The sequence below is a fragment of the Osmerus mordax genome, chromosome 11 (assembly GCF_038355195.1).
Source record: "Osmerus mordax isolate fOsmMor3 chromosome 11, fOsmMor3.pri, whole genome shotgun sequence".
Lineage (NCBI taxonomy): Eukaryota > Metazoa > Chordata > Actinopteri > Osmeriformes > Osmeridae > Osmerus > Osmerus mordax.
In genome coordinates this window covers 12,710,098-12,737,813 of record NC_090060.1, presented here as the reverse complement: position 1 = coordinate 12,737,813, position 27,716 = coordinate 12,710,098, and the positions used below count along the sequence as shown (strand labels likewise).

General features: G+C 41.1%; 2 protein-coding genes across 2 annotated transcripts; one reads left to right on the top strand and one right to left on the bottom strand.

Annotated features, from left to right (window-relative positions):
- Positions 1-1,764: 1,764 nt before the first annotated feature.
- cog6 (component of oligomeric golgi complex 6) lies at positions 1,765-10,988 on the bottom strand. The gene is made up of 19 exons (XM_067246966.1): positions 10,838-10,988; positions 10,404-10,547; positions 10,113-10,184; positions 9,962-10,020; positions 9,017-9,128; positions 8,790-8,872; positions 8,559-8,629; positions 8,198-8,291; positions 7,894-8,022; positions 7,377-7,468; positions 6,959-7,023; positions 6,786-6,877; positions 6,539-6,656; positions 5,574-5,705; positions 5,257-5,424; positions 4,687-4,794; positions 4,186-4,239; positions 3,937-4,016; positions 1,765-2,538 (listed from the first exon to the last, which is right to left on the bottom strand). The coding sequence occupies exons 1-19, from the start codon at positions 10,955-10,957 to the stop codon at positions 2,391-2,393; spliced, it is 1,941 nt and encodes a 646-aa protein (XP_067103067.1). The 5' UTR covers positions 10,958-10,988; the 3' UTR covers positions 1,765-2,390.
- Positions 10,989-11,419: 431 nt separating this feature from the next.
- LOC136951929 (LHFPL tetraspan subfamily member 6 protein) lies at positions 11,420-25,956 on the top strand. The gene is made up of 4 exons (XM_067246590.1): positions 11,420-11,707; positions 12,138-12,643; positions 24,007-24,105; positions 25,194-25,956. Exons 2-4 carry the CDS (start codon positions 12,259-12,261, stop codon positions 25,310-25,312), a joined length of 603 nt encoding a protein of 200 aa, XP_067102691.1. The 5' UTR covers positions 11,420-11,707; positions 12,138-12,258; the 3' UTR covers positions 25,313-25,956.
- Positions 25,957-27,716: the final 1,760 nt, after the last annotated feature.

The window sequence follows — 27,716 nt, the reverse complement described above, 5'->3', positions numbered from 1 at the left end:
TCTTGATTAGCAAACTATTCAAGGGTAACTGAAATTAAAGTCTAGGTGCTGTAGAACAATCAATAGCATATTCATTGGTTTTCAGAAGACCCATCTTCTATCTGTTTGCAATGACTAATACTGGACAATGATACTAACAAGGCAGGTGCTATTTTGAAAAAGATTCTGGATTCTTTAAGGATGATTCCTTAAAGAAAACAACAATGATATTGTCAATCATGATACTCATTGCATCCTGACGACAACAACTAGAGTGCGACTATTTTGAAGTTATAGAAATCCTTGTTGCGTATGTTCCAGCTAATCTGTACAAAGTGTCCACATTAGCTAAGTAAACACATTCTGCAGGGTCGAGAAGAAAAGCTTGCACAATAGGCATCCCAACCACACACAATACTGTACAAGCATTCTGGGGCACCGTCAGGGGGTCCAGTCTATTCCAACAGTTCAAGGCCAAATCTGCTCCATCACAGGCTAATCTGCTGCCAGAAAGAGCCCGTTCTTATTATTCAGTACTACTCAAACCACTATGCCAGATCAAACACTGGTCTACAGCTCAGTGCATCCATAACTCTCCAAAAATACGGTACATCTGATTAGTCAGGCATTCCCAGTAAAACATCAATACATTGTATTATAAAGTATACTATAGAAGCAGCAAATCACATGCTTGATAACAACTGTCCTGCATGAGTAAACTTTCTATGCAGACATCAAATTTCACATGGTATTGTACCAGCATGGGACCATGAAAGGCCCTCGTTCACAAGCCATTAGGGGCCTGAGTCCATAATAGTGTTTAAAATCACCTGTTCCTGGTGACAGTGGGGCTAGAATTCTAGTGTAATTAACAAACTTTTATTTTCTGCATGTTAGTATGCTCCAAAATAGACTACTAGATTGTAATTCAATGGTATTTTAAATGACACCCAAAAATGTGGACATTAATTCACTTTTAAGGCCAATGTAATCGCTCAAACTAGGTTACAACTAAGTAGTGTGAAAATACCCTCTTACAGGCCAAAACTCTACTAAACTGCCGCCCACACCATTCACAAGCCTGAGACACCTATCCTATGAAGCACATAACTGGAAAGTTTTGTCAGTTTCCATTTGTCTCTCATCTGCTCATTCATTAAACCACGTGACAAGGGCAAGAAAGCAATCACATGCTCTGAACTTGTGAAGTTCAGTATATGTGGGTGGGTCGAATGTGAGGCAAAACATGCAAACAAAGTCCTAAACTCTGTAATAAGGGCTCAATATCATTGGAATACACTAAACTGACCAACATTCTCATCTGTTTAGTGGTAAAAGGAACCATTTATTTGCCAAAATCCAACCTACGTAATATGATAACAGTGAGGGATCTATGTTCTTGGTATTGGTTATGAGCCTGGTCTATTTAAAGGGCTTCAGAGGCTCAATTTTGAGCTATTTATTCTGCTATTTCAGTCCATTTCCATGACCATGATACTTCAGAAAGATACAGTGAACACAGAATCACTCTGGTCAGTTCTGTCATGAATGAGTTTGTGGGAATAAAGAAAGACGGATAAGGAGATAAAGAACCAAATAGTGGATCAGGTGTGACAAAGCTTGAACAAATTACTATTACTTACACACAACAGCTTTATGTATGAGCTAGAAATTAGAGAAATACTTCCAATACTAAAAGATCTCTGAGGTCACAATGACATTAAATTTTTTTCAACAGACTGCTGCATTTACCGTATGAAAACAAATGAGTTTTGGATACATCTTTATATTTTTATTCTGAAAGCAATTGAGAGTTCATGAGGAAGTGACCACAAACTGTGATTAAATATATTAAGACTTCATATCGGAAGGTTTGCCGACTTGGTTATTTCAACAAGGGGGCCATACAACAAAGGACAAAAAAGAGAAAGTGGGACAAATGAGTATCTGTGGGACACCGCCTGCGGCACTGACAAGGTTTCTGGATCACATCTCTGTGCTGGTGGGAATCTCCATTCATGTTGAGAGAGAAAATAAATATTTTATTTCAAAGTGCGTGCTGTTCTCTCCCTCCTGAGTCTCACAACCTTTCATGGATTGACATAGAAAGAAGACGACCAAACATTTGATGTACAAATAACTGTACATGCACACAGACATGCACAAACCTCTAAATAATGCTGTTTGATCCCATTTCTGACTGGTCACATAACTGAGGGTACGGTAAAATATAAATTACCAACATCAAAAGAAACCTTCCTAAAACCAATTTGTGTAAAAAATATTAGCGATACAGGTTATCATACATCAATGTCATAAAACGACGCCGGGTGCGAAGGTTCAGGTCTTTCAGACTCAGTCATGACATTGTTGGCAGTGTCATATTGACAGGAAGGTTGCCAGAGGAGAGACTAGGAAAGCAGGGTGGTGACTTGCTGGGGAGAGCGGGGGACCAGGTTCTCTGGCTCCTTGTAGCCATTGGCTGGGTTAGTCACAGCAGCATACACCTCCCCGTATGCCCTGCACACCAGCTCAGAGGACTGGCGGAAGATCTGCTCCCTGCAAACACACATTTGAGTATTAGATTGCTGAAATCTGCGAGAGAATTGTCTTTCAACAGAACTACTGCTAAGCAATTCAGAGAAGGTTAACGTAGTACCTCCATCTATAACTTGGCCCTTACTAGTACTCCCCTGTAAGGCAATGGGCACTATGCCAAAACGTGGTGCAACTGAATTTTTTAAGATGAAAATGAGCTGGTATTTTCATCTGAACTTACGGCTTGGTGTGTAGACTAACTCTGTAATAAGGTTATTTATGAGTGGTCAACACTGCCACCTAGAGAAAAAGTTCCAACATGTTCTAGCATCTCATTTTAGCCTCAGCATGAACGACAGTGGTCTACCCTGGAGCACATCTGTCATTTAATGCAGGGTTGTGTCTACAATGATTCTACAATACACAAACCCAATCAATCATTAACATTAAAGTTTGATATGATTTTATTCCCTATTCTCACACAAACTGACATCAGATGTACGTGTCTGTAGACAATAAACAAACCTTGTTACATTTTTCCACATTAAATGGCTGGAACACAGGTTCACCTAAGGCTGCTAGCACCCAGAGGAAGAGCATGTGCTTAGAGTTTCTTTGTGTTCTGTCAGGGTGTCTGTTTGTGGGGGTGGGGTGGGAGGCAGGGAGGGAGGGGGCTTTCAGGGAAAGAGAGAGTGAGAAATGAATCCAGAGCTAATGACAGGGATGCAAACACATGTGAATGGCATCCTGCTAGTAAGTCTGTCCATGTCCATTAATAGAGAACATTAACCTGGGGTACACAGAGTGCTTCAAGCCTGCCTCACTTCCTAGTAGCTGTGACTCACAAACAGCTCTGCATCCCAGTCTCAGCTAAAAGCACAGACCATTTCTGAACAATAACACGAACATACACATCCTCCAAGTGGGAAACACTTTTTGTATGTGATGGTGGTTTCAATTTAGATCCTAAATGACTGCGTATTGTCAAGTGTATTGTTTATATTGTGGCAATGAAAATATTTTATTTAATCTATATGGACCTATGAATGTATGTCAAGATAATGGCTCCAGTATACCCACATTATTAATTTGACCAAAATACAGCAGCCAGTCATTTTTAGCTACATTCTATTAGCCCCAGTTCTTTTCATTAACCTGTCCTTCCCATGCAACTCGGGGGAGTCAGGTGGCTGAGTGGTGAGGGAGTCGGACTAGTAATCCGAAGGTTGCCAGTTCGATTCCCGGTCATGCCAACTGATGTTGTGTCCTTGGGCAAGGCACTTCACCCTACTTGCCTCGGGGGGAATGTCCCTGTACTTACTGTAAGTCGCTCTGGATAAGAGCGTCTGCTAAATGACTAAATGTAAATGTAAATGCAACTCTTAACACTGACAACAGGTACGATTGAGATGAACTGACTTGATGGCGGCGCTGAGCAGGAAGTTGAGTTGCGGCATGACCAGGGTGTCAGGAGAGGACAGGTACCGGTCAAACTGGATCTACTCAAAAAGGGAGGTAGAAAGGAAAAGAAAGACAAGTTAAACAATGTGTCCTGAAAATAGTACTAAATAATTTGAACAGGCAAATCCCTAATGAATTTAAATGCTTCCTTGTAAACCATTTGACCAGAACAGAAAGGAGTGATGAGGTGGGTATTATGAGGCCTACCATCGCTGCTTTCAGAGAAGAGACATCCATGCTGGGCAGGTTGGCAAGTGGACCCTGGATGGTGACAGAGAGAAATACAATGTCAGACCAATAATGATGCTGTGCAGAGACAGTCAGAGAGAAAGACTGTTGCACGTCCCTGTTATTGGACTTTGTTCGTTTATATATCAGAATATTGTAGTTATGATTGTTGCACTGTCTGGTAAAGTACAGTGGCTCTAACCACTGAAATACTGTAGGAACTTTGCACTTCTGATCCTTGACTATCTACTTTACTTACTACCCATGCTCTATTTGTATGTTGCTTTGTAAAAATGCACACACAATATAATTATCAAAACTAAAGTATTTATTCCTAGACCAGAATTCCAAGATTCTCGTTCTCAACAACAGCCAAAAAACAACTCCATGCGAAAGACTACGTTCCTACTTATCACAAAAACTTGGCAAGAATCTGGAGGCAGAAAAGAAAGCGTGTGTGTATGTGTGTATATGGCTCACCTGTTCTGGCCCATGCAGCTGTACACAACCGTAGATATGGCTGAGTCCAGCCCTGGTAAGAACGTAGGACGCCTGCTCGTTGATCAGAGTGTCCAAGTGAGCCTCAATCTGGAACATGTGGATGGAGAGAGGCAAGGGTTAAGATGAGTGGAAGGGTGGAGGGAGACATGGAGGGATAGATGAGGAGTCATAGTTGCAAAAAGGAAGGAAGTCTTCGGGTGAAACTGGTTGTCTGGAAATCTCAATCTTCATTGTGAATTAATACACTTTCGTTTTATTGAGCTCAATGAAAAGCACCAGTTAGGTTAACATTCAAGCTGTTATGGTGCTCGCCATTTACAATTAATGTGAGACTACAGCTTTTTAATTAGCATAAATCATCTAACTAATACAGTGCTGAATTATAGGCCACGCCATATCTCTATGGGCATCTTCTTCAGCCAGAACCAGTGCTGTTGATCGATTCTCCATACCGTTTTATTTGTTTAATGTTGTTTAATGTGTAGGTTATACTGCAGAAGGTTAATACTACTCAAGACACCAGGAGGGGCTGCAGGGCAGGAGCCATACCTGAAACTCCAGCATCTCCAGACGCTTGTCTGTGAACTCAAACAGAGCCAGTGTGGTCTTCATCACATACAGGGAGTTCACCATGTAGGTGGCCATGTCGGCTGTCCCCAGGTTACTGGCTGACACAGTGCACAGTTGCAACAGGGGGTCCAGGATACAAGACAACACCTAGGAGCATCGGGCAAACAGACACACTCTCAAGCAATCCAGGAGAAAACACTCTTATTCTGAAAAACAACTGAGGTTCTTGGCTCTCGAGATTCTTAACATCTAAATGAGTACCACTGGAACATCATCCATGCTTATACTTCATTTACCTGGGCAAAGTCAGCCTGGCGGGCATCTAGGGGCACCACAGAAGAGTCATGGGAGGCAAGCACCTCCCTCAGCAAGGCCAGGGTCTGGGTGAGGGAGGCCGTGGGGCCCAGGTCCACTGGTGGGAGCTCCACCTGCCAGAGAGGAGGAGTGAGAAGGTGTCAATACAGAGCTGGAGACACATCCATCCCCTTAACCCAATCCATTACCTTCAGGGCAGTAGGCTCTCATAGCCTGATTACATTGAATAATTCAATTACTCTCGGATTGAACTGCAGGATAAACTTCATGCAACCTGCTAGGATTCATTTGAAACGTTGATGGTTTAAGTACAGCTCCATGCTCCACCTTAATGACGAGGCCTCTGCTCTTCACACATCACTGCCAAGCCCAGCACCTCTGGCCATCTAATAGAGCTTATTATGAGGAGGCTGTGTTCCTGGTATTAGGCTGGACATAATGGTAACACTCTGAGCCCTATTGATTTGATTAGTGTTAACTTGGAGGATGATACTTGTTCCTCCGATTGATCAGATAGCAGGTGTGTTAGTCCATAGGGACATAATCGTGCTGAAGGATATTTGGAGGGCAATCTAAGGAACTGGAGACACTGTTGCTGTTTTCCAGGGCATTCATTGATTACATTGCAGAGAAGGCTGTACAAGCCTTCAGAAACAGTCTTGTTTTGAACATATGAAAACAGCAAAGTAGACAACGTGGCTCATTGCGATGCAATAATAACTAGTTAATTTTCCTTATAGGTTTTATCTTTATTATTATGTGTTATTCTTACATTAAAGAATGTCAAAAATATTTTGGTTACTTCACGGATCTTGACTTAAAGAGTAGGACACATATTTGTATGGAAAGAACCTCTGTCCTTCAGTGTGTCTAAGATAGTGGTTGTGGCCTGTAAATCCCATATAAATTTCCATTGTTATCACTGTCATCATTAATGATCTCCCACCTTGTCCATCAGCCTGCTGGCATGGAGACTTAAGCTGTTGAAAAACATGTTTTTGCTGAGAATGTGCATTTCTTCAATGGTGATGAGCAGAGAGGCCACACCGGTGCCTATGATGGCACTGGAGGGAGACAAACAGAGAGAGACCAACTCAATACAGAATGGCATAGTGCTTCTGAACCAGCTCTTGTAGCCTAAGCATAGCTGAGGTCCTGCCCCTGAGTGCTGGAACCTGATGGTGTGGTGGTACCTGATGGTGTGGTGGTAAAACTTGAGCAGGTTAGACAGCTTGTACAGCAGGACAGCTCCAGGCTCGGCCACGATCACCTGCTCAATTCTCACCTGTGGGACAGATGAACCCAACAAGTTAGCATGGTGGAACTCTGAATGGAGCTATGCACAGCAGCCCTGGAGCCAGCTCACCTTCAGAGGTCTGCAGACTCCCTCAGTGATGTGTCCCACCACCTCCTGCATGTTTTCCTCCAATCCTGTCAATAATAAAACAGGAAAACCTCACCGGCTTAAATGATGCAACTACTTAGCAATTAATAAATACAATATTCATGCAATCAATCAAAGCATTGAAAAACAAGCATATGTGAGCCGTGAAGTATTTGGATCATGAATCAAGCATTCATCTATATTTGAACAAGCAAACTGAGTGTGACAGGTCCAAAATGTCTCCAGAATCTGAAAAAGCAACCATATAGTGTATCATTAGGTCCCAGCGACTGTCATCCTGGTGCTTGCTTAACCTAGCAATAAGGTGCTGGATGTGGCTGCTGAGAGGGAGCAGGGGATGGCATCGATGCTGAGGACAGGGGCAGTCTGGGGTGACTACCTGGCATAGTGACTTGCTTCAGCAGGGCCTCCAGGTGCTCCTGCTCTGAGGCTGTGGCTTGGTGAAGCCAGGCTAGCATGTCCCCAACATACCTGGAAGGGTGACATTACAAAGTAAACAGTAGCTCACCCAAGCGTGTGCCTGCACATGCTTAGACACAAACCTAATTGGCGGATTCATGTGTACAAGAGGATGTATATAGGACATGGAGGATACGGAGAGGTAAGACAGGTCATGTTCTGAGAATCTCTGATGCCTCCAGTGTATGAAAGTGCATGGTAAAGCCAGCCAGGCTAGACAAAGTCAGTGGTTAGAGAAAACTCTCATTAGTCCAATGGGAATGCAGGTGAGGGTCAAGAAGCCGGTATATTTATCCACTGGTCACACTGTACCGGCACCAGGCCAATAATTGGGGTTTCTTAGAGCTGTTCACTTGAGCTATAATTAAGATTGTGCTCTGTAAAGAACAAGAGACAGGCTTGTGGTGGGAGCAGAGCGATGGATTAATGAGTGTTACCTCATGGGGTCATGGGAGTGCATCTCTATAGGTCGTGGTGTTCCCCCCGGCCCACCGCGGGTGAGGGCGTCAATGAACCCTCTTACGACGGCACACCTCCGAGCTGTCCCAAACTCATCCAGCGTATACCTGGCCAGATCACAAAGTTGAATCAACACGATACAGTGTGAGGTCGTTTAGAATGGGTCTTTCTGTACTGGAGGCCATAAACAGGCAGATGAACAGATGTACAGTCGCAGACAACACAAAAGGCTTCAGCCTCCAAACACAGGTAATAAAGAACAGGATATTAAAAAGGCCTTACTTATAGAGGACGGGGCGATCTTGCAGGGCCTCCATTGCCTCACTTAACACGGGTGTGATGTCACACATCTCCTGGGTCAGTCCTCGACACTCATCTGGGGAGGATCAGTCAATTAGTGAACTTCTATGACAGTCAGGATTTGTCATTTTTGGTATTTCTTATGACATTATTAACTTTATTAAATACCTAGCTATTATACAATGTGTGTTTATAGATCACGTGTGATAACTAGGCTGTGTGCCGTCTAGTTACACTGTGATGTAAGTCGATGGTTTTTATAAAGCCTTTGTTAACGCAAGGCTGAGCATATTACAGCCTGTATAGACGGCTATATAACTATGCTGTGTCACAAACGACTCACTCTGGGCCCAGCGGTAAAGCTGCTCATAAGATGTCTCCTGCAGCACCGCCATCTGCTCCATGATCTCTAACCTGCAGACACACACAAATACATGTATATCACACAACAAAATGAAATTCTGATGTTACTATCAATACAAACCTTTCGAGGCTTAGAACCTATTATGATAGTCAAAACAATACATATAGCAGTGAGAAATGTCAATAGAAAATGTTTAACTGTTTCCCTTACCCAGCAGTTTGCTGATTGGTCCTTAAAAGGATCTTCACATCCTCGTGGATGTGCTTCACTCGACTTAGAGCCTTAAAGAAGTCCTAAAGAGAGCCACATCAAACATGCATCCTTAAAATAATCACAGTTCTATACAGAGCCAGACTTTATTCAGTATGTTTGATGGGAACAAGGCATCTTATGATACTCATAGTATTTATGGTCAAGGCGGTGAGTAGCTACAATACCTCAGTGACAGGAACATCACGAGCCCCTCGCAGAATGAACATCTCTTCAGCAGACAGTTGGAACTTGGACAGGAAGGCCTGGGCCACTTGGGCCCGCACTTCTAAACGATGACTGACAGAGGGGGAGAGAGTTGAGTGTTTTGGTGCTAAGCTAGGGATCCAGCACGAGGAACTCAATACCATATCTAAAGAGCCATGAATTCAAGATGTCCAGAGAAAACATTTTATCCAACACTAGATGGAAGCAGTGATCCTTTCACCAAGAACATTTCTAACATCCTTGAGCTCATTGGGCATGCGGTACTATATTCTATTGAATATTCTTGCTTGCACATAAACATCTTTCAAACTACCAAAATTGCTGTACCACTAACATTACACGTGGGTGTAGTGGCATATTAGACACTGAATTTTCTATTAGTAACCACTGTGTTCATTTGTGTAGCCCTATAGTTACCACCACCTCCTTAAGGTTAGTGCTTTCTCATTGGATGCTACTATGTGAAGAGACTTCCTCAACTCATGAATAATTAAACCAGAAACTTTATGACCAGATTTTCTGGCTTGGCACTATCTCTGAGTCCTGACACACTGCAAACTGTAGGGATGGGCTAATGCCATGTTTAATTTGAGATCATTCATTAATCAAATGCCAGTTTCACACAATATTAAAGAGCATACACAATGCCTTTGTGTAAATTATTGACATTGGTTAGGTGTGTCATCTTATATCAGCTGAAAAGAAATGCAGTTAGCTCTAACTTGAGTGAACTCAGCCAACCAATTTCCCCATAGGGACAAATTAAGTGTACTTTAGAAAGATACTTATTAAACTGTTTAGTTGGTCACTGGTGTTGTCCAAAGTCTATAAAACACCAACAGACATGGGATGAGACACACATAAAAATAAACCTACACGCAAATATACAATGAGGATCCACTCACTTTTCTCCCTGTAATTTGTTGGTTTTCACAATTAGGTCTTGGGTTTGCACCTTGGCAGCCTGTTGTAAGAATTAAAAAGTAATTTTTGAATTAGGCCTAAAAATACTCTAATATATATTTTTGTACTTTTGACATATTTGAGTTGGTCTACCTTTAATCTATTAGTCATCTCTTCACAACATGAGCTCATGGCTTGGACATCTTCATGCACACTTTCTAGTTCCTAAGGAGATAGAAACAAAACATAAATACATCATTGCATGGTGAATCATGCATACATTATACTATTACTAAGCTGCAGTAGATCAATATATTATTTTACATGTAATACAATACTAAGGTTTGTAAGACTTACTAAGCCTTGCTCATCATATTGATAACGGATTAAAGCAAAACTATATTAACGCTACGGACTTGGTCTTAGATTAACTATGCTAGCTACCTCGTTTACATCTTTGAACATTCGTGCAAAGTCTTCGTTAATGGACAAGCTTCGTCTTTCAATGTCACCACGTAGATTTCTCCTTGTCCGCAAACTGTTCTCCGTGAAAAAGACAGACAGTGCTTTCAAAGCTTCCAGCATTTCCTGCAAAACAGATGACAAATGACACAGGTGTCAATATATTCAGAGCTATAGGCTAACACTAGCTAGTTGTTCTAGGTATATCCTTAGGGAGTTTACCAGGACCGACGTAGCTTTCTCTGAAAGTGCTAAACTTGACTTCGATAGCTGACTTTTATGGAGTACAGTTAAGTAGTCTATAGCCAAGACAATCAACGACAGTAGCCCATCAATTGTTGAAGTATCTAGCTTAGCTAGCCTAGCTTGACTTAAGCCATGCATGGGAAGTAGGATAGCTTCTTTATTAACCTCACCTTGTCATTGTCGAGCCTGGTATCCAACATTTTATTAAGTTTCCTAGAAAGTGGGTTGTTGGGTTGTGTAACCACATTACTGTTTTGTGTAATACTGCCAGTATCAGTTGGAATTTCCATTGTCTTTTCACCGTTAACAAAATTCTTCCACGTCTACTTGACTACAACTAGGATGTTGTGTGCACCGGTAATAACTGGTACGGATGCAAGAGAAACAAAACAGAAACGAATCTGTTCCGACTTGTATTTCGTAAACATACCATGACACATTTACCTTTTATTCATTTTAAATGTGTATGCGTAATGTTCTTGTATTCGTCACTACACACTGGTTTTGTAAAAGGCAGACCCATTTGTTAAAGGTGATGTATGATGATCAGCCTTCTCTCAAATTGGTTGACTCTTGCCTCCTCAATTTTAAATCGCTCTTTAATTCAAATGACACTGGTTATGCTACGAACAGTAGACAGTAGTCTATGAAATGGTGTAATAAACTAGAGATGGGGACTGGGGGTTGTTTGATTGATGGTCCCCTTGCGACTAGTGCAGCTCACAGACAACTCACGCCCCAGTCTTCCACACCAGCTCAAGCAGGAATGTCGATTCGCAACTGAGTCCGATGATTTGCCAGCGTTTCAGCATTCGCTGGTTACAGTCTGCCTAACTTTGCCTTGCCTCTTTTGTAGTAGTCTCCCAATCATAACTTTTGTTCATTGCTGTTAGTGATAGATTTTTGTTAATCTAATCATGATCTGACAACCATTTTCGTCCCAAAAAAGTTTGTTTCGGCGTTTTTATGCCTGTTTCGTAAATAGAAATGAAGAAATACGGATTCATTCAATCAAGCGTTATTTGGGATCCTGTCATAATGTAAGTTATATATTTTTATTTTCTATGTAACAAACAAGATGCTGCTTAAGCGCCACATTGTCATCAAGCCACGCACCGTCTGCTTAGTGCACGCCTGCCAGAGATCACTTGTCCCACGGAATATTCCTTGGGCCATACAAACTTGCCTGCAAACACTTAAAAATAAAAAATGTCTGTTGCACAATATAGCTTTTTTATTTTAAATTCACCAAACAACCTCAATATCTGACATCTTTGCGTTGTTGATACGAATAGTAATAAGACTAATGACCCCATATTTAGTTTAATTAAATAGACACATGTATGGCGAGAACATTTCTTTGTTCCATGTCCTAGTGCTCCTGCATAGAATATGTTCTTCCACTTAGTATCAACTCCTGTTTAATCTGACAGTTCCTGCAATAATAATGGCACTCATTCTATCTTTCAGGGGACAGTCACTGATAAGATGAGCCTTCTGGTCATATTCAGTTCCAACAGCATAAAGAACGGAGTTGAACTCAGTGAAGACTATCAAGACTACTGTTACTAGTTCTGTAAGAGTGGCTACTATGGCATCTAGCCTGACATGTGCAGGTTTCATATGGACCCTTCTGTCCCTCCTGTGTGCTGCGGCCTCCTGTGTTGGCTTTTTCATGCCATACTGGCTGCTGGGTTCTCAGATGGACAAGCCTGTGTCCTTTGGCACATTCCGACGCTGCTCCTACCCAGTGAGGGACGAGGAGATGCAGGCCACGGTGATGTTGGAGCAGTGTGGGCGCTATGCCTCCTTCCAGGGCATCCCTAGTCTGGAGTGGAGGATCTGTACTATTGTGACGGGTGTGGGGTGTGGCCTGCTGCTTCTGGTGGCCCTTACTGCCCTCATGGGCTGCTGCATCTCTGACCTCATCTCCAGAACTATTGGTCGCGTGGCTGGTGGAATCCAGTTTGTAGGAGGTGAGTCAGAAGTATTGGAGACCATCACAACATATTTTTTCTCCCGTGTTTATACACAGTACAGTGAAGGAGAGGTAAAGGGAGAGAGACAGAGTGAGGCAAGAAGAGACAGAAGGCCAACATTCATATCTCCGAATGCTGAATAATCTTGATCTAAAGGGCAGTGTTGTTCCAGGCACATTCTGAAGAGGGTCATTGGTGGTAACACAGTTGAGCAGCTCTCAGTTCTGTGTGGTTTATTGTCTCCTCTCACTTACCAAAAGGCCGCAGGGTGAAAAGGGCTTGACAGGAAAAAGAAGAGAGTGATAGAAGGAGAGAGAGTGGAAGAGAACAGCAAGAGACAAAGGAGATTAAGGAATGCAGTGTCCTTTTAGAGAGAACCTCCACAATGTTGCTGAAGCAATCTCATTTCTAGCCCCAAAATTACTGAGGGACCGGAAGATGGGGACAGAGCTAAGATGCAATCTCCACAATTTATGGGGACAGATAATCAATGAATGAGGTACAGAGTTAGACAAGTAATAAGAGTGTGACTGTGCATCATGGTGTGTCCTGTAGTTAATCATCCGAGTGCTGGCTTGCATCCTTTGTGCTTCTTCCTCTTCTATTGTTGTGTGCAAATGTCTGACTCAGTGAGACCATGGCCATTAACATATCTTCCATTCACTCATCTCATGCTCACATGGCATATAATGGGTTCTTTCAGCAGTGTACCATAGCAGATGAAACCATTAGTTAAGTAGCTTTCTTGTTCTCTCTAAGGTGACCTCTAATCTGTTGTCATGTCTGGTTTTATGGTCAATCTATCAAAACATATTTCCTTTTGGTCTTCTTGTAATGAATCCCTCTGCCACTGTAGCTGAAAATGTTACTGCCATCCAGATAAGCAGTAAATTGTGAACATGTTGGCACGGAGGTGCTGGGGGCACCTTGCTGGCAGACCTGCTAGAGAGCCATACTGTCACAGCCAGGATCTTTGTCCTTCTGCCATCTGGATTGATACCAGCACATTGTGTGACTCCTCTTCCTTGGTAACCAACAGAAATCCTTTGTACTGCAAAAAATTAATTAGATCCCTCTGAATAAGGAATTGACAGATTTGAATCTTTTTACTATATACCAAGGCATATCCAAGCCATGTGACACATGGCAACTACGAGGTTCGCTCCCTTAGATAGTCAATCATAGAAGGCGATCCAGATCTTCAATATAGGGTAATGTCCTCAGTGATGAATACAAAGTAGATCAGTGTCTGAGGTGATTGATCAAAAGACTGCAGTCCACCCCATTCACACACTGAATATGCTCATTTTGGGCTACAGTAACGACCTTCTGTTAAAAATTCATCACAAACCAAAGTGACTTTATCCTTTATCTAGAGTCCTAATATCCTTATATTCACATACTACAAAGTGGCAACTTGCCATGGTAGCAAGGTGTTGCTTCCTGGTTGTCTTGTCAGTAGCCTGAGGGGAATGGACCACTGGCAGCGCAGGACTGGATTATGTTCATGTTCCAACACCGTATTACTCTTGCTCTGTTTCCCTTGTCTTTATCAATTCCATTCCCCATTATTTGTGGTTATATATTGTATTATTTATTTTACACTCAATCTGTAACTCACTATTTCAGTCTTTGTTTACCCTGTTCTTTGTTCACATTCCCTCTTTTCCACCCTTGTCCGTCTGGCAAACCCCCCACCCGCCACCCCTTGACTTCTCCACTTTATGGCTGTGCACATGTCTGGATGGTGTGGCAGGATGGAAAGAAAAAGATTGGGATAGTGCTCAGTGACCCAAAGGCTGGACTTTGACAGTAACAAAGAGAGAAAAATAGAGGGAGGGAGGGAGGGAGGGAGAGAATACAGGATGGATAGCCCAGCTTCAGCAGGGACTTAACTTTGCCAAACAGGAAGTCTGGAAAATTGTAGTATAGACAGGAAGTTATTTCAGTCTGTTCTGGTGTTAAGTCATTATTTTTACTGCTAAAATGTGTCGCCTGCTGTGGATTGTAAAATGGGTTTAGACTTTTCCAGAAAGCTTGTCTAGTTACCATTGTTACTGAAGCCCTGAAATCAGCATCAGCAAGAAAGGAAATTATGTAATTGAGATTGAAAGGAGTAGAATAAGAAAATCCCATTTACCTGTCATAATTTTTTTAAATATTTTTTTTGTTGCAAGAAACGACATCTAATGGCTCTATAGCAGCAGGACTCTCAGGATTAAAACAGGTTTTAACAATACACAGGTACATTAGTCTCATAATATCTTAGATACCTTAGATCAGTGACCTATGCTCTTTTGTAAAGCTCTGTCTTGGAAGTCGCTTTGGATAAAAGCGTCTGCTAAATGCGTAAATGTAAATATCTGTAGGATTTATTTTCTCCATATTATCAAATGTGTTTTGGCTATATAAAACCATGAGGTGGATTTATATTAAAAAATTGTGCAGTATGTCATTTGTTTTTAAAAGAGGTTTGGCTGACAGGCTAACCAATGGAGTGGCAATGGCAGTGGGTGTGGAGATGCTATCAGTGTCTTTTTTAGCATTATTGTTCTGTGTCTCTTCCTTCTTCCAGCTGGTCATCAGTTGGGTTGGCTCAATGTACGAGGAGTTTCCACAGAGCTCTGTAAATGTTTTGGTTAGTTGATAGTTGATAAGAGAGAGAGAGCGCTTTGATTAACAGCTGAGAACTGGAATTATTTAAGGTTAAGATCCATAATAGATGTCATTATATACCCTGGTTCCTTATTTTGCCTGTGAAGGTTAAGTGGTTTAGCACAAATTAACACTGTTTCAGTCCATGAGAATACTGACTCTGGTGTGGCTCACCAAAGAAAAATATTTAGGCTAACGCCTCCCAGATGTATACAGTATACTGTACATATTTCATGACTGCAAAAAAGGCTTAACATCGAGTGCAGCTCAGAACTAGCCAGCCAGCACTCTGTAAACAGGATGGAATGAGATAATCTGATACCATAAATGTGTACAGCTTTTAAAAATATTATTACAGAGAAGGTTAGTTGATGATGATGGTAAGGTTGATGATGTATCTATCTTTTAACTGCTAGTCTTTGTGATTTTTTTACTTCAATTTATTTTTTCCTTAGTTGCACTTGTTCTGGTTTATGAGGGAGGGTATGAGGGAGAAATGAGAACATCAGCAAATCACATCAACCCTAAAATTTTACGTGCTGACCTTTTATAAGCAGTCTGCTTTTGTGTCTTTCACTTTCCACTGAAACGCTTTTACTTTCTTTAAAAAAATTACAATGTTGGCTAGAATGGAGCCACCCCCACTTTCTTTCAAGGGCCTAGCCCAGCCTGACATGTTTACTGATATGACTTGTTTACCCTCACGGTAGGGGCCAGTCGGTACAGGCCGGTACCATTCTTTTAGTCAACACCCACATGCACTTGTTAAGAATATGGTGAAGGATGATTCATAATATAGCACTTTTTTACACACCCCTTACAGAGAAACACAAGTGAAACCTTCAACTTCCAGACACTCAAGATGAGAGGTGGGGGCAGGCCATCCTACATCCAGCTCTCAAAGTAGATTATTTGTCTACATTAAATGGGTTTAGTGGGGAAATTACTGAGAGGTAATGGAGCCGAAGTGGATGTTGATGCCATTTCCTAAACACAACTGCATCCCTGACCTGGCATAGCAGAAACGTAATGTCCATTCAGGCTCTTACTTGGAACATGTAAGAGGTTGAAAATAATATGCCTCACCATTAGATAGTAACCACAGACGTTCCTTGTGCTGCCAGTTAGAGTGGGCTGTACTTTTCACTGACATTTCAAATAAAGAGCCCTTACAGCCCCCAATGGGATGAGAGCTGAATAATAATAATCCAACTAAATAATCCAACTCTTTTTAAGTTAATATATTAACTTAAAAAGAGTTGGATTATTTGGCTTCTGCTGTCCCAAAAGTTTCTTATGAGTCAGAGGTAAGCACCCACCATTACAGATGCAGGCTAGGTAAACTTAGGTCAATGGGTGCATGTCCTGTATATTGCACAATAACTGCAAAGCCATCATCTAAAGAGACTTTAAAGCAGAAAGAGATATTGATACAAAAATGTGCCTGCTGGGACATCAGCAGTTGATGTCCATTATGGCTTGAGTTTCTCCCGTAGCTGTCTGTCTTTCTGCATGAGCTCCTTTGGCTAAGGTCATCAGGTTACACTGTTAAATATGGCTTCTCCATTATTCATGCAGTGAAAAAGGCAAGAATATGGACTACCCTTCATTAGCTCGCTCATCTCTCTCTTTTAAAGCCACATCATTGGTCTTGTAAAGGGGAAACCAGTGTCACTTTCCTGTCTTCCTTCTTGTGCTTTCCCTGTTTACCTTCATTTTAACATGGCATTGGTGTCTTGATTGTTGTGACACAAATATAAATTACTTATGATTCATGAGGAGGACCATTTTAGATTAAATATTCATATGACCCTTTACTCCAAGAGTTTGGGATTCAGAGACAATGTGTGAATTTATGATAAGAGTCCGTAGATGAAAACAAGCTAAAGTGAAAATATCAAAACTTGATATTCGGACAGTGTATTATTCTAAATGACAGTATTCTGATGACAAAACCAGATGTGTTGAGGGGAGGATGTGAATACCCATCCAGGTTTAAGCATTTTTCTCACTACTAAAGGCTGCTGTGGAATTCCCTGTTTATCTTTTACGGTTCAAATGTTTTGGGACTGAAAAGTGCAGAAAATTCAGACAGTAGACAGACAGTAGATCTTGTCAAATAGATAGTAGAGACATCCAGGTAGCAGTTTATCCAAAACATATCCCAGAGAACAAGATTTTGAAAGATTAACCAGTCAAGAAAAACAGCTGAACCAGCCAGACACCTGTGCTGAGCTTTCTTGCCTCTGTCTCACTATCCAAGGCTCAGTCCCTTTCCCTTTCCTTATCTTGCTGGTCCTGAACTCAGACCACCCACAGATCTGCGATGTCAGTAGGGTGGGGCCTTCAGACAGAGACTACAAGGCATCGCACCTTGGGCCCTGGCTGAGGCTGAGGAGCTTATTGATGTTGTAGTAGAGATCTTCATCCTCCCCTGAGCTGTTGACAGCTCTCCACTTGTCACTGCTGGTGAGCCGCACACATCTGCTCTCCAGCCCAGACCCCTATACCTCCCAGTGGAGCTGGTGTCTTTAGCTCAGATCCTCATGCATACTGTTTACTTTACCCAAGACAGTGTGTCCCTATTCAAGCCACGTACCTGCCTCTATGTCATATTCCACTAACCTTTCCATGCCCCCTATTAGAGAAGGCTGTCTTGTGCTTGGGCCAAGCATGCAGATCATTTTACTGTGTCCTTTATCACAACACCTTGTGATAATGAGCTAATTGTTAAGGTCCATGGCTGGGGAGATCATTCGTTGGTCGAGGGCATTGTGTTGGGTGACGTGGTGCTTTGATTCATGTGTAGAGGGTTGGTTATTCATTCAGAAACTGTCAACATGTGAGGATGGCAGACAGACACATGGAAATACAATGGAAATTGGCTGTTAACGTGTGTTTTATACAAGGACATGCTGCTAAATTATACAAATATCTGGATATTTAAACATTTAGGATCGTTAATGTTGGCCATTACCCCCGGCTTGGGCCACAGAAATTTGCTCCCTCCACTATAACCAGCAGAAATGTTGACTGTGATCCAACACTAATATACCAGACAGTAGCAGCTCTTTGCTTGGAGCCCTGAGGCTTTAGACCCAACACCATTGCCTCATCTGTCCTCGGGACAGGCCAGCCCAGACTCATATTTCCTACAGGCTCAGGCCAGACCCAGAAATCCCTCATTGAAAAGGGCCAGACAAAGGTGAATCTCAGTGAGTTGAAGCTGAGCTCAAACCTACTCATCTGGATAGCAGTTGTGAGGTGGATAACAGGTGTGGTGTTTGGAGTGGAAAAAAGCCATCCTCAACACAGGAGTCTTGACAACACCGACACACTTGACAGCAGTCAACACCGACTGAAGGGATAGAGAGGTGTGTCTTTTCAAACAATAAATTACACATTTATGTGGAATTTATAGTATCTCAATGTCCTTACACTCAGTGGCGAATATCTGCTATCAATTTTGGGGGGGACAATGATATGACATTTTCTCAAAGCAATTCCTGAGGGAGACACCAAAAATACTGCTGTAACAAATTGTAATATGTTAAATGTATATTATCAATATTATTGAAATTTCCTTATGTTTACAGTGATTTATTGGGGGGGACAAATCATATTTTTCCCAGGATGGGATTTCCGCCTATGCTTACACTGACACATACAAATGCACCCTCCCTCTATAGGCTGGACTGTTCCGAATCTGATTTACTGTAATGCGGTCAATGTCTGCATCACAGCACAAGAGAGGAAGGCCCCCAGATCCCTTTTTTACACCTTCACTGCCCCTCTCCCATCATGTGTTTACTAAAATGTACCTTTTATTTATTCGGGCAAACGACATTCAGAAATGACAAAGAAACAGTAAAAAAAGAAACTATAATCAACAATAAAAATTAACAATAAGAAATATGAGCAGGTTGACCAAGGCAGCTGGACTGTGAAGAGGTTGAAAACGTAATTTTCCGAAAAGTCAAAGTTCCTTGAAAAAAAGCAACAGCAGTTATGGCCTGTAGTTGTGATGTTCAGCTCACAGCTTTAAATGCCAAGATCTCCATGACTGAGTTTCATTCCATATTTTATGTGAAGATATAAATAGTGTAGTAGTATGCCATGCAGATTAATGAAGATGTGGTGAGGCACTGTCTCTATTGTTTATGGTCAAACACCTTGTACAGGTTGAGTCTTAAAGCAAATGCTTATTTTAGCTTTGGCTTAACAACAAAAGAAGAGAGGAGTTCATAAAGGAACACAGACATTTGAGAGGGATAATCATTGAATCACCAAAGGGATCTTTGTTCTCTTTTCATTTGATGTAGCTCTTTTTTTGTTCCACTCATTTCTATTCTAACCCCCCTCTTCCTACATGTTAAGAATCCCCTCTCTGCCCTTATCTACTTCCTATTGGTGTTTTCAAATATATATTTCCCCTATTAAAGATACCGCTTCAGGTTGTCATTTTCCTCAGCTGAGCTGATAAAACTTACAGAGAGTGACCAGATTCAAACCAATTTGTACCAAGCAACTGTTAAACAAAGACAGAGAGACATTATTGTGGATATCATTGGATAATAATGAGACCATAATATTTGACATTGACAGACTGGAGGTTGTGGCAGATTGAGTTTATGGCTAATAGAGCTACAGAAAACATGGTGTGATGTAAGAAATCAACAAGACTGGCTAGTCATTGACCCAACTCAGCTGTGTAATACTTTCCTTTTCTCAGTGATTAAGTGAAGCAGCCTCAATGCAGGACATATTTTGGTGGCTTTTATTAAACTGTCTCAAGTGTGTAAGTGCTTCCCAGTAAAATAATGTATCACTGTCGCTTAGAAACTCGCCAAGCTCACCTCCTACCTTCTGAACCATTTCAGTTAACAGGCTACATTTTAAGCTTGGTGTCTCCCTGTTTCTGCAGCTCATACATCACCATTGATTTTAATGGTGGGGGGCAGGGGAGAGACTACAAGACCAGTGAAGAATAGATGGTCAGCAAGCCAGGATTTCTGATCTTATTAATATTTTTATGGCTTACAAGGAGAAGAAACACTTTTATAATAAAACAAAAACACTTTCAAGGGGATGATTTGCGATGCTCTTTCAAAGGAAGCCCAAAGAACCATAATTCTCAGCCCTTCATGATAATCTTCGTTCTCAGCCACAGAATTTTTTTAATTCATAGGCCTGTTCTTTTTTTGAACAACCAGGGACTGCAAATGACGGCCAAACCACATCACCCTTTTCTGATCTTTGGATCAGAAAGAAACCAAACACATGAACACAAATGGTTGATGTAACCAGGAAGACTGGAGCGCTTCTGGTAATGACATAACTCTGTCCCTCACACTGTTCTACCCACTTTTCCTGTCCTCCCCACTAATGCAACTCTCATTAGTTCCCATTGAGTTTAGAAGGTCATGGGAAAATATGTTGATCCTGACATAATTCTGCATCGGGTGAAGACAAAGCAGTGAATGACTTGGAGTTTGCGCTGTCAAGAGAAAGACTTCTCCAGTATCAGTGAGAATACCAAGAATACCTCTAGTGTTAAAATAATGAGATCCTATGATTTTATGAGATCTTGGTTGGTCACATCATGTGAATTCAACTCATTTGTGGCTACCCTTTGTCGTACCTTGGATTTCACCAGCTTGGGGGTGTGTCTACTCTATCAGGGGAACATTTGGGGAGTGGAAATGTCTGAGACAGGACAAAAAGAATCGCACAGGCTCTGACTCATTCTTTCCCCCCCTTTTAAGCGTTTCCTTGTTTCCTTTTTACTTTTCTTGCCCAGACAAAGGGGCGAGGGATGCCCAATTTAGAAACTGATTGAGCAAGGACAACGGTAGGGAGAACCTTGTTGTAATCACGGAGAGGTGTAAGCCTTTGAGCAGGAAGCTGATACTCACAGTAAAGTCTCTCCACTTTTCTGTGAAAAGGATCACATTGACAGAAAATGTTCTTTTGGATTTTTTTATGATCATAAAAACCTTTGTGTATAAGGCAAGCAAATAGATAATATACACTTTTAGAAAGTTTCCATAATTTATCTCTTTAAAAAAAGGATTTTCACTCTCCTCTACTCATTAAATCCTTTACAATCGACTAAGCCTACTTAATCTCTTGTGAACCTGACGTTTATTTTTCTCTTTTAACTGATGTGCCCATTAATGACAAAACGATCTGGGCATAATAAATAAATTTCTTAGTTTGATGAACAAGCTATTGGCAGGAACAAATGTGCTGAAAACAGATCAATTCAACAAAAGCTTCCAATTAGGACTGAGGCCAGTGGAAGGAGGGGTCGTAGTGGAAAGAGGCCTGACGGGGGAAATTGAACACATTGAGCTGTGTCACAGGAGTGTATTCATCCCATGGAAACAGACTTGTCAGTCCAGTGCCAAAGACCTCTTCTTCAGATACACTTTTGGAGCTTTCAGTGAGGTATCCTAAGGGAAGTATCTTTGGTAACGCAAGACTACTATAGGTTAAAAAGTCGGAATCCAGCTATTGCACCCTGAAACAATAATGTTTATCTTCCAACCTACTCTTAAATCCCATCTGTGCTTCCTCGCCCCTCCATCTCTTCAGCAGCTTCAAGATCTGCCTGCTTTGAGTGGGATTGACTGGAGCACATTCCATCAATAAGACCAGTGCTGAGTTAGCTCCCTCTAAACTATGTTGATCCTGTTAAAAAGGAGAACTATATTATACAAACAGCAGTAACCTAAGCAGTATGCATGGTGTGGTGCTAACATTTAGATTAAGAGAATCCAGAAAAAGGAGTGCAGCAGCATCATAGACTGCAGTGTGCTAAACCAGTAAATCAAAAGTTGAGAGGTGCTCAAAAGATTTAGATGTATAGGCTTTGATAGTGATCATGGCCCTGGACACTGAAGCACATATTTCAAGGATTCAAAAGCCAACATGGACGCCCTTTCTCTACATTTGATGTAAACTTTGATGCATCGGAGATGGGTGGAGAGTGTATATGGGATTATGGCCGGACTTCATGCTGGGTGTATAACCGCAAGTAGAATCCAGAAAGGTGTCCCTTGATTCTTTTTCCTAGGACATTAAGGCACACTTTTCCAAAAAGGATACTTTACATGCACAATTTACATTACACTTTTTCAAACTGTAAATTATTCTGTGTCAGTGTCACAACCTAATGCAGTGTTACAATGGTGTTTGTGTGTTCCACTCCCCTCAGCATGTGTGACTCCATTTGTGTTGTCCACAGGAGGAACAGTGTCCATAGCCTGTCCAGGATGTTGGTTTAGTGATGACAGCCCCTATCCTGCTCCCTGTGGTCTGTTTTTACAGCTCCCTGCCTCTCTGCAGTTTCCACTTCTAAAGGGAACGTCTCACTGAATGTGCCCCTGGCTTTTACATGAGCCATTCATGTCCCAGACTCCATCTATTCTCTATCCTGCTCCAGCCATTCTCTATCCATTCTCTATCCTCTCTCTATCTAGCTCTTTCTCTTTCTTTGACACCTCCTGGACTTTTGAATGATAACCTTGAATGGTATTGTGTGAACATAGAAGAGGGCAGGATTTTTTCTTTCCCTATTGATGTTGAGTAGGTATAGTAGACAAAAGGCATGAGCACGCCCAGATGTGGAGGAAGGCCGGGACATGAAAGGTCAGATAGAAAAGCAAATAGCTAAAATGCATTCTTCATTCAGCCAAAAATATAAAGTACATTTAGGCAAATATTTTTCAAAAGCATTGATAAAAGATTTATGACTCTCTTTTCTGTTTCTCCTCTTTCCCTTCTCACCCCTACCCCCCCATCTCACATTCTTTTTTGTATCTTTATATCTTTATTTTAGTCTGCTGTTATGGAAACTAAATCCAAAGTACGATTGAAACTAGTTCCATATTTGTACAAATTGAACTTGTTGACCTGAAACAGTCCAACAAACTAGCAAATCAAAGGTGATTCTGAATTCCAAAACATGGCCACATTTTTGGTGATTTAACTGTAGAACCTTTTATTCTAGCTGTTGATGAAGTACTTTGAGTTCTTCAAGTAAACCAAAAGGATGTCACGCCCCAGTATGTCTGCGTTTCTCAACACATGAAAGAGAATTTCAGATTTGGTTTAATATTTATTATGAATACATTACTGGTCCTGTTGAGAATGCTTCACACTTTCACTCTGTCAACTATCTGTGCATGTATTTCTCTATGGAAGATAGTTGTATGATGTTCTGAAGGCCACACAGTCACTCCACTTTGCACTTAAACCTTTTTTAACAGATGACTCTTGCAGGCAGTTGATGATAAGGATTTAGGAGCAGGGGAAGGAACATGTGAAGATCCCTGTCTACTCTGATTTTGCATTGTAATGAGAGTTTCTCAGAAGCCCTCACAGGCCTCGCATCTCTCGCAAACATCAAATGTCTGATTATTTATCGAATGGACACTTGTAGTGTAAAGTCACCTGTCAGATACAGTCAGTACCCATAGTCCATAGTCTGTCTCTTTTAAGTGTGTGTGTTTTCAATGATAGGGGAGCCTCAATACATATGAAAACCAGCTCTGTGCTATCAATCTTTAAATGTACTTCTCTCTGGATTCAGCGCTATCCTTAACACATAATAAAATAAACAATACATTGAATAGAATCCCTGATATGTGTGTTTCCCAATAATGATCATTGTCTAACTCATCCCTTGTTGCTGTGTTCAGGACTGCTAATAGGATCTGGCTGTGCCCTCTTCCCCCTAGGCTGGGACAGTGAAGAGGTCCGACAGACCTGTAACAACAGCTCAGACCAGTTTAAACTGGGTAAGTTAAAAGACAACAGCAGGGGATACATACTGTACTTTAATTCAAACTCAAACTTAACTTTAACTTCCATTTAATAATGTGGTATTTTGTACTGTGCTGTGTGTGTGAGCTAGTTGTGGTACTGTGCTGTGTTGTTAGCTTCATATTAGATGCTAGTTAATGGAAGGTGGATGTTGACCATCAGGCCACTTTATTTTGAACCTGTGCAACTAGCTTCATCAGTACTGAGACACTGGGAGGCTCTTCCATGAAACTCCCAGCATGCAATAGGAGAAGAACCAACCTGTTTGTATATAACACAAATATGTTGTGGACCCTATCTTAAATTAGCAGTATGCTATATGTAGTAAAGATATTAGGGTGACAATGATTATTGACACACATTTTTGAAAAACTAGTAATGGTACAGTTTGTAAGTGTTTAGTATTTGCAGATTCTGTTTCTTGTTCTGCAATGTATGTAATTTACTCGTTACTCGTTACTCTCTAAACAAAGTGTTTTCAAAAGCAGTTAACATGTTCAATTAACAGGTGTTCCTTTACCGTGGTTTTTCTTCCAGAGTGAGCCGTTTAATGGCAATCCGGTTTAGACACAATGCTTGTTTTTTACACAGTACATAGAGTAGTACTACATCATTCCGAAGTCTCCCTATAACTTGACAAGAAAAAGAGTCATTATACACTAACACTTTATTTGAAAGATGTATGCTTATACCCAAGCATACATAAAGCATGAATTATTCATAGGACTCGATGAATATTGTTTTTACTTTCATTGCAGAATTTATGTTTACATTGGTATAATGTCAGTTTTGTCCTAACAGTGATGTAATGGCATGCCACAATAAAAGTCACCCTTGTGATTTGTGAACAATGTCTACAAAACATTTCTAGCAATACTCTGTGGTATCAGTAAAGCAGATATGCTGGAGAAGGATAGGTTTTGAAATAAAGATGGAGTGCTACTCCAAATATTTGGTCAAGGCCTGCCTCCTACAGGTTGTCTAAGACCTGAAGGTGGCCACGCCAAGGTACCAAAACTGTGAGATGTACTAATGTAACCCCGTTTCCTGTTTTGCTCTCAAGGTTCCTGTCAGATTGGCTGGGCATACTACTGCACTGGGGCTGGGGCGGCGGCAGCCATGCTGCTATGTACCTGGCTGTCCTGTTTTGCTGGGAAGAAGCAAAAGCAGTACCCCTACTGACGGAGTGAAGAGTGAGAGAAAGAAGCAAGGGACAGGGATTTGGCTACACAATGGGCGATTATGTGTCAGTGTACAGCACAAGAGAGCAACACACTACAGCACAACAAAGGCAGGATAATTAACAGTACTATGTTCATCAGGAGGCACACTTTGTCTGAACCACTTCAGATACTTTTTACTGTGGAGTGCACAACCATGTTTTCAGTAAGCTGATATTTCTTTTTCTGTAGTTGAGGTGAAAAATAGTAGGACCAATCCAAACATTGTTGTGTAACTATATATCTTGTTAAAACAGTGTTTTTATTTCTTCATGGACTCCATGTTTTGGGATTTTTTGGTGCTATTAGGCGTCTCTGTGTTGTATTCATGTCTTATGCTTGCCTTAAAACACTGGGGGGGAAATCACAAAAAATTAAAAAAAATACTGTAAATGCAATAATCTCCCTTGTGTAAAGCAAGCCTTTTTCTTTCATAAAACCCATTCAGATTCAAAAGACCTAATAATAGTTAATTAACGTATGCCTTCAATTTACAGCATGAGTTGTGTATGATCATGGATACTGGATATTAGCAAATGTTTTGTATACACATTTCAATAATTCTTAATTATTTTCTGTTTGTAAATAAATATTCATTATCTAGGTATTGAAATGTATAAGTGTTTTTATTTTATGTGTTGATTTATTTGTACAGCAGAGCCAATTTACACAACGTTGGATGGTCACGATAACTTGAGTCACTTGGGCCACTCTACCTTCACTCATAACAAGCACTCTCATGACTAGACCCATGATTATATCACTTATAGTTGGTTGAGATTAACCATATTATAATAGTGCTAATGTAAAGGGTATGTCTGGGAATGGAGATTAGCTTTGAAAATACCAGCAGAGATTGGTATTTCAACAGTATGTTGTAATACCATGCCACTGTTGCCATCAATGCTTGTATGTTAAGTTCTGTAGAGCCCTCAAAGTTTAATGATCGCCAAACTATTTCTAGTATTGCATGCATGTTGCACATACTTCTGTTTTACTCAAACATGGTTTATTAAATAACAGTGCATCAATTCATAAGGGACTAACCAAAAGTGGAGGCAAAGGGCTTATTTGTAAGGAGGTGCCTCCCTTTCTACAATGCAAAAGCATTCTCATGAGGATGGGACCACCCACTTCTCCCTCTATCTATCCCTGTCCCTATTCCTATATTTCTGTTTTACGTCCTTTCACTACTATAACTGCTATATATAGAACTGTATGTATGTGTTGCCCTAACTCAATTTGAGTAAAATGCTCAAATGAATGATTAAAAATGCTATATGATTATTTTCACATTCACCTTGAGTTTCAATGCCTGAAAAAGAAATAGCAAAGTGCATTTGATGGTACATTTCCATGATATTATCTAGTACAACACTAGCATTTTTTTAATCAAATGCTCAATTGACATGTAACTTATTGTCTTCAAATTCATTTGCTTGTTTGGGTTGGATGTAATACTCAAATCATAAATTAAACACCTCTCTACTAATCCCCCTCAACACTTCTCAAGCACTCTATTGTTCTACTGCACTCTACTGCCATCTTGAGGCTGATTAACGACTACAGTTTGTCCACATGTACACAAACTTACTCTGTCCTGATGGACAGGATTTGGAACAACCAGAACACACGCAAAAGCTGACCCTTTGAAAGCTTTCTGTTTGTTTTCTCAAGATTTCCGCTGGGTGCTACTCAGACGTTATTGTCTTGAAAATAAGCATTTTAAAGAGCGCGTGCATAAAATCTACACTCTTTTACCTTTTATGACCAGACAAAGAGAAACCCACATTATATTGTCACGCTGACTTTTTTACTGTACAACAGTACATTGAAACACCAATCTTAAATTACACTTGTGTGGTCTCTGGGCTGCATCCTCTTTAAACTCTGAACTCTGCACCACCCAACATGTCTGACTGAAGACGTTCCTCCAAATATTGTCCATCTACCATTGTATTCAGTACTTTATTGTACTGGATTGTAAGAGATCTTCTGTGAACCATCTGTGTATTGAGGGAGGGCCAGTATTTTCAGCTGAGTTAAATTATCAGCTGTGTATTTTTCTTTTCAGCTGTAGCAGTGTGGTTTGCATTTCCAGGAACCCCCACGAACCCTGTTCTCCTGTGTCTTAGTTCCAGGCCGACAACTTAAAACATCTGATCCTTAAAGGTGTATAAGCTAGAGCAGGGAACCCCAAAGTTCATGAAATGGATGGCCTAGTGACATCATGATGGTTTGTGTGTGATGACTAGAGCGAGTAGTTTGGGCCTGTCCATCGGTCTTACACATCATGAAATGTTGGAGCATGTCAAATTTCACTTAAAACCTTACACAACAGTCCAGCTGCAATGAACCTGTGTGGA

Bases quoted from the DNA above. Each gene is read 5' to 3' on its own strand.
- cog6 (XM_067246966.1), bottom strand. From the start codon at position 10,957: ATGGAAATTCCAACTGATACTGGCAGTATTACACAAAACAGTAATGTG. The intron at 6,878-6,958 runs GTGAGCTGGCTC...TCTGTCCCACAG, and splicing joins GAGTCTGCAGACCTCTGAAG to GTGAGAATTGAGCAGGTGAT. The intron at 4,017-4,185 runs GTAGGCCTCATA...CTTTTTGAGTAG, and splicing joins CTTCTCTGAAAGCAGCGATG to ATCCAGTTTGACCGGTACCT.
- LOC136951929 (XM_067246590.1), top strand. From the start codon at position 12,259: ATGGCATCTAGCCTGACATGTGCAGGTTTCATATGGACCCTTCTGTCC. The intron at 12,644-24,006 runs GTGAGTCAGAAG...TGCTGTGTTCAG, and splicing joins TGGAATCCAGTTTGTAGGAG to GACTGCTAATAGGATCTGGC. The intron at 24,106-25,193 runs GTAAGTTAAAAG...TTTGCTCTCAAG, and splicing joins CTCAGACCAGTTTAAACTGG to GTTCCTGTCAGATTGGCTGG.